Below are 19,680 nucleotides of genomic sequence, written 5' to 3' on the forward strand. Positions count from 1 at the left end.
TTCTAAACGCTCTTTAATGGTTTTAACCTCTTTTGTAGGCCGATACATATCAATGAACCTTTACAAATTTCACACGTGCATTAGAGTTAAATGTGTAAAGCTAATTTACCGTAAACAAAGAAAATCTCGCACATATACGGCCAGCCACGGAAACGCTAGGATGAACAATTTCGTCTATGTTTCTCGCAGGATTTCACTGCCGCTAAATAGAAACGTGTTTACGTTGGGCTAGTATGTACAGTATATCGACCACGGTTATATTGTTGTGTCGATTATCGCACAAAGCAAGAACTATCGTGCGAGCGTTAGCTTTCGTCTGTTGTTTTATCGAAGTTGGTGAACCTGTTAGCAACAGCGTCATGCTCACTTTATTCGTTTTCTTTTAGTAATGGCCGCCATATGTAAATATTGGTATTGCGTGTCGTGTAGACAAGCGTAAACTGGAATATTTCTCGGGAATTTGAATGTGAAATCGGTAAAAAGCCTGTAAAGTTCAACCCGTTAAACCGGGTTAAAAAATATTCGTAAACTATGGAAACGGGATTTTTTTAACATTGTTCTTGCGGGATTTTTTCGGGACCACGGACATTGAACAATAAAACCGGGAAATTCTACAATGCGGGAACGAATAAACGAGGTTACACTGTAGTACGGAAACCCTTCAAAAATGTACGAATCCATAAAAAATATTGTTTTAAAAACAGTTTGAATTGATAGAAAACATTTTCACATGATTAGTAAACATTTGTAAATTTTTAAACAATTTCCCAAAAAATTCGGGAGTAATAAAATTCCCGCCCCGCATTTCGGGAAGCTTGTTTTCCCGACTTTTTTCCCGAAGCGTCGGGATCCCGCACACCCCTACATAATAGGTATTTACACTGTACACAATATAGGTACAAACTAGTCATGAGTAAAAACGGCAGTGAGCTTTTGCTGCCTCAGTTATGTGTATCGCTTACAAGCAGCACGTTCTCTTTTCCACTTCAGCTTTAGAAACTCGTTTGGCGATGTTTCGGCTTGACTCTCGGAATAAACTATAAATTTATCTGTGTTTGCTGCTTCTGTGCGGGTCTAAGCACAGCTGGTTCATCAAGGAGTGCAATGAACTCTCGCTGGCAAGTGAATTCGCATAATGTACCAACCGAGAATAGCGATTTATTGTCTGTACAAGTCTTAATTTACTACCTAACAATTTTTTCCCCAAAACTGGTCCGGGTTAAAGAGGTTCTACTGTATTTGATTAGGGCTAGCGTTCTTCTGGAACTAGATATTAGAGTCTACAAGTTAATGAAAATATAGTTTGGAATCTGATTATACCAAGGGGTTTTAAAGATGATGATTTTGGAATGATACTTTTGTTCAATAAGTACTAGTTTTATTTGATAAGAATATAGTTACTAGTGAAGGGATATTATTTTGGTTTTTCCTTTGTTCTTGGTAACTAGATTTAAAAAGGAAAAATTATTTATTTCAATACGGTCAAAGTGAATAAGTACACAATCATAGCGAGAGGTTAATTCCTACAAATTTTAAGCTAATCAGCAAAAAGAACACCTGTAGAGTGAGTGAGTGCTAGACAGATATCAATGAATATATTAAAAAGTAATGGCGACAAAGTACAGCCAAACATTGTAGTAAGACTTTATTCTCTTTTGTATTCATGTTGTTTGTTTACAAGTTTTTTTGCAATGTTTATCAATTATTGCAATAAAAGTACATATTGTTATTGGAATATATAAACGAAAGCAACCTGCACTATTATTGCAATGTACCACCTGCTGATGATGTTCAAGTCAATCATGACTCTGCCTTTAAAAAATGAAGGGTTAAGATACTATTGAAAAAAAAAAGAAATTAGCTAGAAAAAATTAGTTATTTACTACTTTATGATCTTGTGGACTTTAAGGTTAGATACTTTTATTCCTGCACTTACCAGGTTTTTGAGTTAGTTTTACCTTAAAGCAAAGGCCACAAGTGTTTACCTGCACACATCCTGATTGTGTGATGGTTCCATGAAATACAATGTAGAGATGGTTATACTTTTTTTAAATTGAATTACATGTTAAATGCTTAAAATATTTAAAAAGAGCACTTGGTTTCTTCAGTGCCTTCATAAAAGCGGTATTGGTACGGAGCGTACCTGGCCCTGAAAGGCGTTGATGACGAACTGCAGGGCGTGCGGGTCGACGCACTCGATGCACTTCTGCACCACGTGGTTGCCGTTCTGGTCCTTGACGCACTTGAGCACGTGTCCGTCCAGCTCGCGCACGATCTCCTGCTGCTGCTCCGGCGAGATGGACTCCAGCGCCTTCTGGATGACGCGGCAGCCGTACATCTGCAGCGCCAGCGGCAGCACGTGGCCCCGCACCTGCCACACGCTCCATCATCACACGCTCCACTCCCTCTCCGTCACTAGTTAACTAGGCATTCAGGAACACCAAGTCACAACTTTTTTCCACAGACAATCTGTCCAACAACACCGATTTAACTACTTGGGTCTGGTTCCATGTATGGATATCAGAGAACAAACACTTTATTTATAGCAGATAGACCAAATTTTCTGAAATATGAATGTATAACAAGTGGACTAACAACTTGTGATGACTTCAAGTCAAAAGTTCAAAAACCAAAGACAAGTTCAGGGTGTGTGGAACAGTAGTAACTGAAAGAAAAGGAAAAGTGACGGCGAAATTGACATCTTGCTTCACATGTACACAAGAAACTGCTTGCAACCCAGTGATACTGCTTCCACAAATATTACTGAGAATTTGTGTGGGTAGTTTTTTGTTTCTTATGGAACTTGATCTTAGCACTGAAAGGTTTAAAAAAATTCAAAGTACTGGTGGAAAAAAAAGTTTGTTAATGATGGAAAATCAGACATAGTTACACTTTTGATTTCTCTTTCAGACAGTTATTGCGAATTTTCTAAGGTAACCCTCACAAAGCAATATCCTCAGTGACAAAAACAATAATTTTAAAAAAGATTCGGTAAGTAAAATTAATTTGATGAAAGGAACTTTTTAATTTCATTATTTTTAGTACTCATATTTTTAAATTTTCCAATGAAAGATCTGATTTTAAAAACAAATATTTTATAAGTAGAGATGGTGATTTATACATTTAAAATAAAATTTAGCATTTTGAATTTGAAATTTAGCATTTTGTAGCATTTTTAAAAACAAGATTTAGCCAATTCTCTCATTTTACATTAGTGAAGAAAAGTATATTTTTAAAAAGCATTAAATAATACATATATTAATTACTAACAACCACAGAAATAAAGATCTAGCACAACTACAAAGATAGCCTATCTTGGCAGGTTTCCAAACATTTTAGCACTTATGAGTGCAATAAATTAAATACTTAAAATTACAATAAATATTTTTTAGTCGTGTTCATGGCCATAGTTGATGTAGAGTGCACAAATAATGTTATTGAAACATGTTTTTTTCAATTTTCGCCTTCTTTTGGTTTTCGATCATGCCATAAACCGTTGCTTGCCATTTTACAGACTCTTTCTTCATCCGATTTCTCGGTGAATCTTTTTTTTTTTAATGCCTGATGTCCCTCAGATTTAATGTGCTATTTAAGTACATCTTTTTTTTTTCCACTCCAGACGGCGATTACATAAATTGCACATAAAATATTCTTATCACTTTCGTAGAACTGTTCACTTTTGTATTCATTTATGCGATCGCGAATGGAAATTACGTTTCGTCCCATTTTCCCACCAGAAATAACAGTATAAAACACATTCACGAGTATGCAAGTACAGTAGAACCTCGATGATACGTTCCCGTTTCATACATTTTCCTGTGTTATACCCCGATTAATTTTGGTCCTGCCGAAAGTACTATATTTACAATGGTTTACTTTCCCGGAACATACACTAATAAAATCATTAATTTCCCGTTTCATACGTTTTTACGAAGTGGAAAAGTCCTAAAATCACAAATGCTTGTTATATTCCTCTTTACAAACTATGTTTTGATGCTTTTATTTTGAAAAACGTCTATTGTTTACCTTTGCAAACGTAAGAAAATAACTTTATAGCACCATAGATATTAATAGTATCAGGAAGACTGTACACTTCGCTAGTAGCATCTACGGCCAGCACCGAAGGACTAGCGGTGCAAACTAGCAATGATTATGAAAACTGCGCACGCTCTTTACCAATGTACGAATCTCACATTTTGTGTATTCATTTATCTTTGACCTGAATACATACGCGTTTGTTATTGTTTTCATATGATCGTATTGTTTTGTATTGTACGTATCTAAGGTTAAACTTTTATTGAAAATTATTCTGTTGCGTAAAGTTGTTTGTAAAAACGCTTTAACAGCAATGGAGTTTAGTAGCAGGAAACGAAAACCGCTTACAATTGAGGCGCTGGGTGCAATAACAGCTTAAACCAACTTAAGTCGTTTTTCCGGCCAATGCATATTTGCAATCCTAGATATGTCCTCTATGTGGCACATAAATATTAGTTTGCTCCAGAATATACAGATGGCAGGAGAATGAAGAATGTAGCGCTGCGCGCTAAGTCGTTCTTCCGGCGAACGGCTAACACACCCGAGAAAACAACATGTGTCTCGACCCATTTTGTCGAACGCAGGCTCGTTATTGGTATACGCCTAATACCTTTATTGTAATACTGCTACGTATGTGTTAAGAGTATATTTGTTTTGAAAATTGGACGTTATTAACATGGAGACAAGTGAGAGTGAGAGTGAAAATATGGAAGTAAGTGTAAAAATAAGAAACAAAGGAAAGAAGAGATTGCTTCAAAGAGACTCTTGGCGACGTGTGGAAAATAAAGTCAAACGAAACAGTGGGGATAGCTACAAGGGTTGTTCTGGTGAGACAGTTCCTAAAAAATTTTTCAAATTTATCAATGAATGCTGTAGGAAAAAGTGTTTTTCGTTATTCCCAGATGAACAGCAAGAATGGTTGTTTAGTTCGTTTTGGAAACTAGGAGACAAAATAGTTCAAGATACTTATCTTTATGGTTGCATTGAGAAAAAAGAAATAATGTTAAAGAAGAGTAATCCCATTGGAAAGAACAGAGGGTATTCATGGCGGTATCACCTACAAAATGGCATTGATAGGAAAGATGTCTGCAAAGCTTTTGTTCTTAAAGTGCTACAGGTGTCCGAATCACGAATGAAAACTGTTCTACGTGCTTGTTCTTCAGGTAGGTGGTTGTGTTTTTAATCCTTGTGCATTTTAAATTATTTTTTATATGTTTAGTTATTGTGCGATATGGAAGATTGCCGCAAAGAGTAAATAATTTGCTTAGTGACATAGCTAATATTGTTATTTTTTTGGAAATATTATTCAAAAATTATTAGTATTGTAGGTGAGTGTTTACATCATTTCACATTAAAATTTTTGGACAGTATTGTTCTAGTTTCTTAAAATATAATGAAAACAAAATATTTATATAGCAGTTTCCTTTTGAATGAAGTGTGCATTGGCTGATGTGCAATGTCAACAAAATCTGTGCTTTATTTTCAACAGGGAATCCGGTATTTAAGGAAAATAGAGGAAAGCATACTGAACGTCCAAACAAATTATCTTGTGATGTGTGGACTAAAGTAAAAGAACATTGGGCCAAATTTCCAAGCAAGCAATCACATTATAGCAGGGGCCACACAGAACGCAAGTATTTTGAGAATCCTGATTTAAATGTGAAGAAAATGTTCATTGCCTTCCAGCAATACTATTTTAATAGTACAGGTAAGACACTTACTATGAAATACTCCACATATCACAGATACTTCAGAGAAAATAGTCCATATTGTTTTAGACAGCCAAGGACCGACGTGTGTGACTTTTGTACTGAATCTAAAACTCTGTTGGATATTAATCCGAATGATCCGCGTAAAACCACATATAGGTTACATTTAGCCAAGGTTGAAAAATACAAAACCTTAAAACAAGAGTACTTAGCAAAAGTAAAAGGCAATACAATGCAAGATGACACATTAGTAATAGAGTTTGACTATGGACAAAATCTACCAATCCCTAAACTTAATGTTACATCCCAATTCTACAAAAGGTTATTGTGGTTGAATGTGTTCAACGTTCACTGCCATAATGATTCAGCCAGTACCTTTTATTGTTTTACAGAGTGTGACGCAAAGAAAAATGCCAACTCAGTTTGTAGCTTTGTCTACCACTTCACCTGTGAAAAAATGAAATCTTACAAAAATATTAATAATATAATATTTTTATCGAATGCTGCAGGAGGCCAGAATAAAAATATTACTGTTTTGAGATTTTGTTCTTGGTTGTCCCAAATAACCAAAGTGAAAGTAACTCACACGTTTCCTGTACGCGGACACTCGTATTGCCAGTGCGATCGGAATTTTGGACTTTATGGCACACTTTTAAAGAGACTGGAAAGTATTGAAACAGTAGAGGATTATCTAACGATCATAAAGTCTGCTCGAAATAGCCCGTCACCTTTTCAGGTTCTCATGGCTGCTCATCTTGTTGAAGACTGGTCGACAGCGTTAGAGCCTTTGTTTCACAAAGTTCCGAAATAAAAACGTAGCAAATTTTCAATACAGAAGTATGTGATCCTTACCTTTCCTACTACAGGGGCACTGGCAGTATCGGCTTCCTACAATGCTATTTTTGAGCCGTTCATTTTCTCAGTCGGTTTTGGTATGAAGTCAAAAGAAGAGCTTTACCTCAAAAAACCGGCACGCCCTGGTTTGAAGGAGTCCAAGAAAAATGATGTTCTTTCTCTCTTGAAATTCTTGAAACCAGAAAATGCTGAAAGCCTCAAAGGTCTACTAGAGTACACGACTGTGCCGGAAGAAGACATAGGAAGTGAAAGTGAGAATGATGTTTGACATTCATCACTAATATATAAGAACAGCTAGTTTATATGTTATTTAGCTACGATATATTTAATCAGTGCAAAAACCCAATCTCAAAATTTTTTTTTTTGTTTTTCATTCTAAAACCCATATATTATATCATTTGTATGTTATGGATTTATTACATAAAATATTTATGTAGATGTTACAACTATGTTTATGACCATTTAAATATTACATGTTCTTATTTTAATTAATTATTAGCAAAATGACACACACATAATGCAAGTATTTAGTGTTATATGCAACAAAGACTTAACTTACCTGTCTTTTATTTAATTATATTAAATTATTACTTAAATTAAAAACTGCAATTATGCTGGAGGGAGATAAGATATAATACCTGGAATGCCCACAAGAATTTGGATGGTTGTAATGTTTGTTTGTTTCATTCTACAATGTTTCAAATCTTTGAGCCTATTTTACTCAAAACTATTATTTCTGACTTAAGCTGTTACTGCACCCAGCGCCTCAATTGAGCAAAAGAAGGACATCTTAAAAGAGTTAGATGCCCATGTCGGTACACGTGTGTCGTTGGCAAATAAACTTGGGATGCCGGTGTCGACGATTAACACGATCACGAAAATGCGAGCGTCTATTGAAGACGTTGCACAAAGAACTGGGCCAATGGCGAACAAAATTATGGCCATCAAAACATCACCGTTTGAAGAACTCGATGATTTGGTTAAAGAGTGGTTTATCAACATACGCGCAGCATGTCTTCCCGTCGATGGTAAACTACTGCGAGAAAAAGCTTTGCATGTAGCTTCCCGCCTAGGTATCCAAAATTTCACTGCTTCGAACGGCTGGATCGATCGTTTTAAAAAACGACACAACATTGTTTACAACACTGTATGCGGGGAGAGTAGAAGTGTTGATCCTGACACTGTGGTACACTGGAAAGGGAAGCTACCATCTCTTGTGAGTACGAACCCCGCAATATCTTCAATGCAGACGAAACTGGACTTTTTTTTTAATGTTTTGCCAAACAAAACCTTGAGTTTCCGTGGTGAAAGTTGTCATTGTGGGAAACTTAGTAAGCAGCGGCTGACTGTTTTGCTGTTCACTAACTCTGATGGTAGTGAGAAGTTACAGCCTGTTGTTGGTAGTGAGAACTCTGATGGTAGTGAGAAGTTACAGCCTGTTGTTGGTAGTGAGAAGTTACAGCCTGTTGTTGTTGGTAAAAGTTTGAAGCCAAGGTGTTTCAAAGGTGTGAAAACTTTGCCAACTAAATATCATGCTAACAAGAAAGCATGGATGACTAGGGAGTTGTTTTCATTTTAGTTGCATGCTTTAGATGCAAAAATGGGGGCAAAAAATCGCAAGATTATTTTTTTCATTGACAACTGTGCAGCTCACACCGAGACTGTTACTTTGGGAAATTTAAAGTTTGTTTGTTCCCACCAAATTGTACAAGTGAACTTCAACCGCTAGACTTGGGAATAATTCAAAGTTTCAAAGCCAAGTACAGGAGAAGGCTTGTTCAAAAGTCCCTCACCATGATTGAGTGTTCTAAAGATCCAAGTTCACTGTCAATCAATGTGTTAACTGTAGGCCTGTGCGAATATTCGAATTTTCGAATATCAAAACGAATAGTTTATTATTCGTATTCAATTCGATTTCGAATACTAACACTTCGAAAAAACGAATATTCAGTCATTTACGAAAAAGGCTGAGCGGGATCACTACATCTAGCCACGTAAAGCCCGTTTGAACACAGTAATTCGGAGCGATAACTAACGTATTTTATGTAGAAGAATGTCGTCAGGTCGTTTAAAATAGATTTGAACTGTCAGCATACTGATAAAGATAAATACGTGTCTGTAGAATCCGTACAACCAGGACGTTATAGGTGACAGTTTTCAGATTAGAGGGTGAAACATGGTTTGTCGGCACTGTAATTTCGTTCCGAACGTGAAGGCGAAGAGAAAGAAAATTGTACAGACCATCTGGATAACATCTGGCCGCATACTCACAGAAAAGACTCCAAAAGCCTAACATGATACGTCAATGTTTTTTAATAGGATAATATACAGCAAACGACCGGATGCAGGCGGCAAACCCCCCCCCCCCCCCCTCTCTTTATTCCCTTTCCACCCTTCCCAAATTCCAAGCGTAGTGACAGCTCAGGCAATTATCCTGTCCCGCGCGTCAAAAAAAAAAAAAACTCTTGCCAAGAACCTACTTAAAAGCTTGCGATCACGTTACATGGTGTACCAAGATTGTGAAGTAAATGTGTTTTCTATGGGTTGGCCATCATGGAATTCTCAGATAATACATACTTTAACATTGGTAGTCTACACAAACCAAACTTGGGCCTAAAAAATTCATAAATAGAATGTGTATCAGAATATTTAAAATTGAATTACGATTAAAATAATAATTGTATAATGTATTAATTTTTGTCATTCATTATTTCATTGTTATTACTACATGTGCGACCGTAACTTGTGATGAAAGTCGGCATTACTGTTGTATTACTAAGTAACAGATTTCTCTGTAAAGTTATTTTAAAAAAACAAGATTCATATTTAGTCTAGATCCCAAAAAAGCTCTATTTTATTTTTTTAAGCATATTCTGAGAATACACTTGTGATTTATGCCTTATTTAATGCCAATGTAGCGACAATGCATCTATGTTCATGAATATAAAGTAAGTTTCCCAAATCAGTACATGCTTCATAATTTTTTTATATAATAACGAATTAAAAGTACAATACAGTAGAACCTCGTTAATACGTGATGCGCTAATTCGGGAATCGGATAATCCGGGACGATTTAAAAGTGAAGGAAAAAAAGAAGTAAAAATTGTCAGCGCTTAAAATTAACGTCATGCGGGCCGGCGGCCGGCAAACACTGCAAGCCATCCCGTGGGCCACCAAACTCTGCAAAGCTGTTTGTACTGACCCTTTGTGTCGCCCCCCCCTTTCAGCTGTCACATTTGTCACTCTTTAAACTTGAGGGGGATGTCCTGACTTCTGCTTCCCTTCTCCCTTTGTTTGTTTCCACCCGCCAACGCACGGTAGGCTCCTGGGCCCTGATGCTCGAAATCGTTCGACTTCATAGACCATTCGAGTCGAGTAGAGTGATGAACTCGCATATGACTTGGTGTGTTCGACATTTGCTATGCTCGAGGTGCTACTTGTCGCATGCGACTTACACAAAAGTCTTCGAGACGGAGAAGTCGAGTGGATTGTGGGAATTCGGAGAGAACTGTGAATTTGTCAGGATGGCTACTCTGCTCGTGTTCCAACTGGCCAATCAACGATCGCCGTTTCGTTTGTTGTCGTGTTTGGTAGGAAGAAGACAAACTCTTTATCAAAACATTTTTTTTATTTTGCCCTGTGTTCGTGAATGCCTAATTAATTAAAATGGTCGATTAGGTCAGGTCAGTTCCATTATAAATACTTTCAAACTAAACTGACATTAAAAATAATATGAATTAATTTTAATGGTTGTTCAGTTTTAAAGTATTTATAATGTAGCTGACCTGACCTAACAAACCAGGACAAAGGCTGAACAGTAGGAACTCACGTAATTTTTTTTTTTACTTATTACTTGCGCAACAATATCAAAATAACAAATAAAACATTAAAATTTGAAATGTTAAAAACTCGCCTAAGTTAGAGGCGGGTACAATTCCTTTGCCATTAGTAGAAAATGATGTAGTCGTTCACGTACCTCGCGAAAAAAAAAGAATTCATACTCGTAAACAAGCAACAAAAGTAAATGCCGCATGAAAGCACAGGTGGTATTGTGATGAAAATTAAAAATTCAATATCTCCTAAAGTATTTGGAATTTCTTATCTCCGCCGTGTTTAATGAAAAGAGGAAGTTAAAGAGCACAGAATAAAAGTATTTTCGGAATTTAATTTTTTTAAAACAAATATCGCCCAAATATGAATATTAAAAAATTCGATATCTCCTAAAGTATTTGGAATTTCTTATCTCCGCCGGGTTTATTGAAAAGAAGAAGTTAAAGAGCATATAATAAAAGTATTTTCGGATTTTTAGCATTTTGTTTTTCTCAAATACCGCTACTCTACATATTTACCAAAATTAAGAATAAGTAGCCTTAACTAGTGTTGTGTTTAAAGTATTGTAATGAACATGTAGGCCTAACCATTAATGTTCAGTTTGGCGTTAAGGAGCAGGCTACATAGGCTAATTTTAATGTGGATACACACAAGACATAGTGGTTCACTTGGAACTAAATATGCCAGGCTATTACCACTGTCACAGGAACAAACCAAGCATTTTAACATAACTGAAATAGGCCTACCTATTTAAACCTGTATAATGCTTAAACAGGGGGTTTACTATGTTTATCTTTGATTAGCTATTTATTGTAACTGGTAACTTAATTCAGGTATGCTCCAAGGAGGGATAAACTGCCATTCTGTGTTAATGGTGCTTTAGTGTTTGACTTCAGTCAATAATTATATTAAAAATGTACTACAGGCCTTCTGCATAACATTTCACTCTGACAGCTAACGAACCATTTGTTTTGTCACCGAAACTACACATAAGCAAGCACATAAAGATAACAATAGGGCTTCTTTGGTTTTTATAAGGTGCTAACAATTACTTTAGTTTCAACAGAAAGTGCAGTTGTACCAGAAGGTGCCGGCATAACCTCTTCCAGACTGCTAATCAGGTCTCCGGCACACCGCTTGTTAAGACGAAACAACTTAACAAATTTGTTGTCGTCCAGTTCAAACGCATCCTTCCGTTCTAGGAATCGACGAGGGTTTCTAGCTGCTTCTATTTCAGCTAATTCAAGCTCTTCAATGTCCAAAACATCCAACCACTCCGCCATTTTCACTGTTTTCGTGACTTTTCGCATTCGTAATGGTTATCTCATTCGAGTTGGACCCCTCGGTTTCCATTCCGAACACTCGAGTCGCACACGAGTAAACTGGAACAGTTCGTGCATACCAAAGCATCAAACCGATCGGAAAAGACCACTCGGCTGGCAACTCGCATACGACTTAAAACTCCAGCATAGGGCCCCTGGCGAGTGACGTGTCTGGCTGGCATTCGGCTGTACGAAGTGGACGAGGGGGGAGGGTGCAAGGTCAGCACGATCTTATCTTTCTCTCTTCGGCTGTTGTAAATGACCGTGAACTAATGGCTAGGCAGTGCTGTATTTTTTTAGGCCGAGACACTAATTCGAAGACGGCCGGCCTTTACCGTGAACGGCCTTAACCCAGCTGCACGCCGGTGTCTGAGAAGCTTGACAAGACCTTCCGGGCTTTTAATCACTAGTCCGTGAAATTCGGTAATCCGTGATTATCTCGGTCCCTACCACGTATTAACGAGGTTCTACTGTACCTCAATAGGATGTGTTCCAAGGAAAACGTAAACAGGCCAAGTAAATTGCCCATCCCTAGATATAACATGTTTTATGGGATTTCAATTCTCATTCCAATTATTCGAACTCAATATTCGTATTCGAGAATAATTTGGTATTCGTATTCGAATTCGATTCGAACTAAAAAACTGATATTCGCACAGGCTTAGTTAACTGCACTGCATTTTATTGCATTGGCTTGGTCTCAAGTTGAGACCAGTACCATCAGAAATTGTTTTAAGAAAGCAGGGTTTCTTGTTCAGGAGGACATCACAGTTGAAGAACCTGATGTCAGTGACGTTAGTCCAGGTCAGTGGGAAATGTTGGGCAGTAATATCACATTTGACGAGTTTGTTTGTATTGATGATGGAGTTGTTATATCTGAATTACAAACACTCAATGACATAAATGAGGACCACATTCATCAGAAGACAGATGATGATCACAAGCACGTTGATGGCGAAGAAGATGGGGATGATGATGATGATGATGATGATGGTGAAGAACCCAGACCTGCACCTTCGTACACACAAGCAGTAAAAGCACTGGACACATTGTCTCGATACTTGAACAGTGTCAGTGGGAGTGAGCCTGTGTTCCCTCACTTGTATAAATTGGAACAACATGTTGAAGAACTTGCATGTTGCAGCAGGAAAAAAACAAAAATTTCTGATTTCCCCCCCCCCCCCCCCCCCCAAGAAATAGCCTAATTTGTTTTTCTTGATTTTTTATTTATTCTTGGTGACTTTTTCGCCCCCTCCAAGAAAGGTCTTCATAACATTTTGTAGGCCACTGTTTCTCATGTCAGCTTTACTTGAGTGGCTATGTCCTGTATTTTCATTTCTGGTGGTTTTATTGTATGTATGTTCATATCTTTCATTAATATAATGCAATTATTTACACATACATATGTATTTATGTTTAATCTGACATTGTGCTGGTATGCTAGATTGGAAAAAAATTTTAATATTGCCATTTCCCTTTTCATACACTTTCCCGCATCATACACCATTGTTGTGCCCTCCGTTGAAAAGTGTATGACAGGGGTTCTACTGTATTTATAAACACACCACCTTCCACAGACTACACAAGAACTTGGCTTTCACGTGAAACACACAGCCAGAAAATGGGACTTACAATTGTTAGCGCGGCGAAGCAGAGATGTCGCAATATGGTGGCCTAAAAACGTGTACTCTGCAAGATGACGGACAATCTTCCAGCTAGTTGTTCTTCGCTTTGTTTACAATTGCGAGGCACGGATGGCCATTCTTCATTCAATATTTACGAACAATAGTGTTGTGAATGACGTGACAATAAGATACTTGTGCTGAATACGCCATAAAATGATGGTTTCTTTTGATACTGAACTGAAACGAAATACAATCGGTAAATAAATTGTGTGGAGTGAAGACGAATCTACGTTTTTTACCTTGATTTCGCATTTATCTCGGAATAGTAGAGATTTCGCATTTTATAGCGGAAAAAATATAATTTAGCATATTTTCGCATCTATTTCGCGAATACGAAAAATCACCATCCCTATTTATAAGTGGTAATCTAATGGTACGATTCTGAACTATGCAAGTGTTTCTAACTTAATGTAAATAAACTTATTGCTATTATTTTATATTTGTTGCGTGGATTTAAAAATATGTAGCTCTTTACCTGTTTTCATGAATAATGACATTACAATATAGTTACTTTTCTTTAATAAAACTTTTTTATCACTAGTTGAAAACACTGAATTCTGTGATTGAAAGTATAACTTGATTTATTATAAAAACACCAAAAAATTAATGTTCCTACATATAACGTGTTAACATATTGTTTATATCAATAGAGTTTCCATGTTTATTGTTGATTGTGTAAATGGTCCTTGGTAATCCCCCTCCCGATAAATTTTACTTAAACAAAAACATAACCTTTTCTAAAAAGTTTAACATGTCAAAGTAGAACCCCGATTTTGCGAACACGGATTTAACGAAAACAGCGATTTAACGTAAAGGTTTTCAGGAACCATCAAAAAAACACCAATTTATTAAAATAATAATATAGATTTCCAAAAAATGAAAGTAAATAGTAATGGAATCTTATTAAAAATTACACTTTGTGGTGTCAGTAATAGAATGGAGGTACTATATATTAATATGTGCCTTTGCATCATCTGTCCAAATACGAAAAAATTAAAAAAGTTGTTCAAATTGCTTAAAAACTGCGGGCGCTGTAACTGAATTGCGTAGGTGCGTGCCATTGCGCGCGCCTGGATAGATAGGCTGTCCGCGACACATGACGTCATGAAGGGTTTCTTTGTCCGCATCCCCCTCCCCCTCTTCAATGCCTGGCTTGACTCACCACGTTATCTTCCAAACACGCCCGCATAGTAACAGTGCTAGCCAATAATCACACGTTTCCAAATATTCCCTTTCCCATCCTCCAGGTTTTTTCAACTTGTGACCACGTCACACCAATACGCCATTATCATTATTCTCTAGAGGTGTAAAAGTAACGAAAAAAAGCATCCCCGTATGTATTCGTTACTATAACAATTAGTACTCGTTACTATCGTATCACGTTTCATTACTCGTTACTTCTGATACCGCATAACATGCTATGTTATGTTGCAGCAACGAATCGAGTCGTATTGCGTACGCGTACAGTATGACGTCGCGTAAATAATAATAAATAGAATATAAACAATTAACAATATTTGATAATTAACAGTTTTTGTTAACCAAGAAACAATTAAATCTCATTAGAGCGGCTTTTTTATACTATCTCTTTTAAGATAAGAACAAAAAAACGTGAAAATATGCGATAATAAAAACATATTTCAAATTTGTAAACAATACTTTCTTACGTTGTTTCTGTTCCAATCTCAAACTTTGTCTACACACACAATACCTTTAATAAACAGTAAAAGACTTTAACGACGAATTTCCAAATTATACTTTACTTAATAAACAAACATCGTTCTTTGTAACGCAAATTCATCGAATATGCGCGCGCATGCGTAAAACATACGAAAAATGCGAGTAACGAGATGCAGCCGTGTGTAACGTTTCGTTACTCGTTACTAGATGGCGCACCTGTTACTCGGTACCGAATACATACGGTTTGCTACAGCTTTATTATTCTCAGTAAGAGCTTTGTGCGCGGTGTTTAGTTTTTGGACGTTTTTTATAAGTGCTGCGCAGCTCAGCGAACAAAGAGAGTCAGCCGGCGGCTACGCCGCGCCGTAATAGCAGCTGACCGAGTACAATGACCTTTCTCCGCGTACGGCGTGCTATTGAAGGAAATTTTCCATCAATTTGCGGCCAATTTTTTTATTTTTTATTTTTTACTGTGACGCAATGTGTATGTAGCTCGTATTTGTTATATACGCTGCAGGTTGCGACTGTATTTTCATACACTTTAACGTATTTCTTACACTTTACATATTTTTAAACTTTTATTTTATGCCTCATTTTTCACGGGTTCTGAAAATCTGTATGTACGACCGAGGTGTACGTACGAACAGGGGGCCGTACGAGCGAGATTAAAAGACGTTGAAGATGTAAAGTTGACGAAGTCTGAGATAGCACGGCAGCACAAGATATCAGCGTCGACCCTGTCTACGATATGGAAACGGTAGGGACGCGATTATCAGTGCGGGGGTCATTGAAAATCGGAAAATCGGATTTAACGAAACATCGATTTAGAGTAAACATTTTCGGTAACCATAGCACTTCGTTAAATCGGGGTTCTACTGTAGTATATTTCAAATGCTGAATAAAGTCCTTGTTTATGACCATGTCTGTAAATGTTTCTACACCACAAATTGAAAGTTTTAAGTTTTTTCCCCCCCTGAAAATAATGCATTTTTGATTGCATGCATGTATTAACTTAGGTTAAAGAAGTGCTTCCTTTCAAAATAGTTTGTTAACAACAATTTTGGCATATGTAAATGTTTACTGCAAAAATTAAATTGAGAAACCGGAAAACATAATTTTTCTGCCTGAAATTTTAGGAAAAATACATTCCAATTTTCTCCCAGAAAACTTAAGATCCCACCCTCTCTAACTAAAAAATATATACTGTTTTATGATTTAAATTATTCAATAGCTTGGAAACAACCACGACTAAATTTCTGTACAAAAACTTAGAAAACAACCACGCACTTACCTTCTGTGCAAGTGTAGATTTTTGTTCATGACTGCCAAACTCAAAAAACTTCTGGATAACATAGTTCCCAAAAACATCAGTCATGAGATTGTAAGCAGCAGAAAGGATTTCCTGGAACACCATTTGCTTTTCCGTAGCATTTGCACGCTCCAACTTCTGTTGGATGAATCGAGAACCATGCTGGTCTTGCGAGAATTCAACTATGTGATTGGCCAGGTCACGAAGTTGCAGACTCGGGAAGCGGTTATTCCTGCATAGAGAGAGAGATAAAAAAATAAACCTTAAGATCATTTTTTGTAATATTTATTTAATTGATTAAGAATTTAAATATAATTCCTCTAAAATTATTTATATTCAATTAGATAGAACTACAATAGATCCTAAGCAGGAAAATGTTAAAAACTTTTTTATCTCACAATGATGGAAACAATAAGAAAATATAAACCTTAAATTAAAATTTGTTAGAGATGCTTACGTGTATATATACACATACATACCATATTTTATCACATAATCGTTGCACATTTTATACTAAAATCAAGAGTTTGAAAAAATGGCGGAGAAGGGGGGGGGGGGGGGGGGGGGGGGGGGGGGAACAGGACGTTTATGAGGAAATTTTTTTTCTTAGGTAAAGTTATTCATAAAAACAAAACCCATTCATTGAAAGTTCATTTATTTAAAAATTGAAGTATAAAAGAGCACGCCAAACAATTTAAATTAATAAGTTATGCAACAAAAATCTTTCTTCAACTTTAAATAGAAAAACAAAATCTGTGATCCGAATGCAAGCCTGAACAAACGAGTAACTATCGTCGTAGTACACACCACGTAAGAGTGCGGGCCATCAAATGTAGTTAACTCGGCACTCGACAGAGAGCGCGCGTTGCATGCAATTGGCGAGATATTGATATTCGACTACGTGTGCGCGCTCTATACGGGAAGCAATATAACCAAACATGAATGATGCCACCTATCACTGGCTACATTTTTGTAAGTGTTACATCACGACGATGCAAACGAACAGATAAAGGTCATAACGTTTAAAAACATCTTTAAAAGAAAATTTACACAACAGACGACTTCGTATTTCCGTTAATTAAATAAGTAAGAGATAATGTCAGAATCAATATTAGATTTATACTTTAAAATTAGGGATGGGACGAATCCACATTTTGGTCGAATCCGAATCCTTGTTCGAATCCTCAGTGTTTGTCATCGAATCTCGAATCCCAGTCCCACACTAAACTTCACCACATGTTATTAAAAAAAAAATCACACATTTATTTTAAAAAATTACATAGGCCTATGTATTAAAAAAAATCATGTGTATTTATAAAATTGTAAAATAAGTGCATAGTGTATACACCTGATATAAAATAGAGACAAATAACCTCAAAAACCACACACGTAAGTTTGCATCTGTCTAATTCTCTGTTAAATTAATCCTTCCTATGTTTTCAATAAAATACGTTTGTATAACAGACACCATTTAAAAAAAGTTACGTTTTTTTCTGCAATGTTATATTATTGAAGGTTGGAAATATCGAGTAGTTATGCTAATTGACAAAATGCAGCGTAGTTTATCTTATGTTTGTGCTATTTCCGTTACCTTTATAATACAGTTTAGGTATACAATTTTCTAGAGCTGGGCGAACCTCAGTTCTCTGGTTTCGAACCGAACTAAATCGAACCATAGCAAAAAAATTTTGAACCGAACCTCATACAGAAATAATTGTTTTGAATTAAAATGAACCGACCAACATTTCGGTCTTTAACTGAATGGTGATAAAGAAAGGTTCTCCAGCCATATGTAAAATTAAGACATTATAGCTTAGCTTTATTAAAACATTGCAAAACATTTTATAAGTAAAGTTTATGCAATAAATAATGAAGGAAAGAAAACAGTTTAGAGAAAATCATTTCACATTTAATTTCTTTATATGTATATATACTTTTAATTCATGAAGAAGTTCCATCTAAATTTCAAAAAGACTATCTTCCTTTTTCAGTGTACACTAACCTTCATTAAAAAAAAAAATATAAGATTATAAAGATGACGAACATTCAGCATAAGGCCACATAACATATTTTTGTGGTAGACATATCCTAACATTTTTAAAAAGTAAAACTTTTTAATAGGACATTAAAAAAAAGTCGAATGTGAATTAAGTTACCAATCTACATTACAAAACCCGCTGACTGCAGTTGCTGTTTTCTTGGAAGAATGCTGCTCGTCAGAAGAAACTTTAAACATTTTTTGGGGTGGTTCTGGGTCATCTGGGACGTCATTATCTTTTCTCCATTTGGAAAACTTAAACAACGTAAGCCTGCTCATCGCAAATCACCTCAAGAACAATAATATTGTAAACGTAACGTAAGTCAGTATGGTTATAAAAATTTGCGTCGGAAAAAAGAAAACACGAGAAATAATGATGGCTGCCGCGACTACACTAGTCAACTTAGTACCGTACTGTAAAATTTACTGGACCAGTACTTTTAATACACAAGAATTATATTTTCAGTACCTGACTGTTATAACCAAAAAGGCCAAAGAAAATAAATACATTGCAGTAATTTAAAATACGTAATTTACGTAATCATTTCCTACCGCATTTGTCTTGTGTTAACTTGATCACGTTAGTTTTGCCGAAATACGAGAGTTCTCGTACATTCGCTTTAGTTTAACGTATGGGGTACGCAATCTTTGGTGATTTTACAACACTTCTCGTACACGCACTATAGTTAAAGGTATAATATACAATACCTTTGGCATTTGTACAACAGTTTATATTACGTAGTACGAGAAATGCATACAAAATTCTCTAAAGTAAACTAAACAAAGCGCGCCTATATGAAAAAATGCTATGAGAGTTATGCGACCATTAATAATTTTTTTATTATTATTTTTTCTGCGCTTGAAACTGTTGAGGCGACGATTATGTGATAAAAGTCGGAATATTACAAGTAATGGAATTTTGTTGTGCTGTTTTGTGAATGGTCTCAAATGGGGGTTATAAAATTATAAAAACGTAATTTTTTTTTAAACGAACGTTCGGTTTTTCGAATATATTTTAAGAGGTTTCGAACCGAACGTCAGGATTCGGTTCGGTTCGAAATTTTCAAACTTCGCCCAGCACTACAATTTTCAATTACTACCTAAATCTCTTAAAAACCCACCTCGAATCCCACCTCGGATCCTACGAATCCTCGAATCCATAGGATTCGGTATATTCGACGAATCCAAGATTCGAAAATCCCATCCCTATTTAAAA

General features: G+C 36.2%; 1 protein-coding gene across 4 annotated transcripts in view; it reads right to left on the reverse strand.

The window, feature by feature from the left end:
* The window catches only part of LOC134537950 (maternal protein pumilio), a 448,094-nt gene that overhangs the window by 32,858 nt on the left and 395,556 nt on the right, over nt 1-19,680 (reverse strand). For all 4 annotated transcript variants that reach the window (XM_063378958.1, XM_063378960.1, XM_063378959.1 and 1 more), the window contains 2 exons: nt 16,409-16,658; nt 2,144-2,371 (listed from right to left, as the gene is read on the reverse strand). In XM_063378958.1, coding sequence (XP_063235028.1) covers nt 2,144-2,371; nt 16,409-16,658 — 478 coding nt within the window. The remainder of the gene's footprint in view (nt 1-2,143; nt 2,372-16,408; nt 16,659-19,680) is intronic.

This window comes from Bacillus rossius, chromosome 12 (assembly GCF_032445375.1).
Source record: "Bacillus rossius redtenbacheri isolate Brsri chromosome 12, Brsri_v3, whole genome shotgun sequence".
Lineage (NCBI taxonomy): Eukaryota > Metazoa > Arthropoda > Insecta > Phasmatodea > Bacillidae > Bacillus > Bacillus rossius.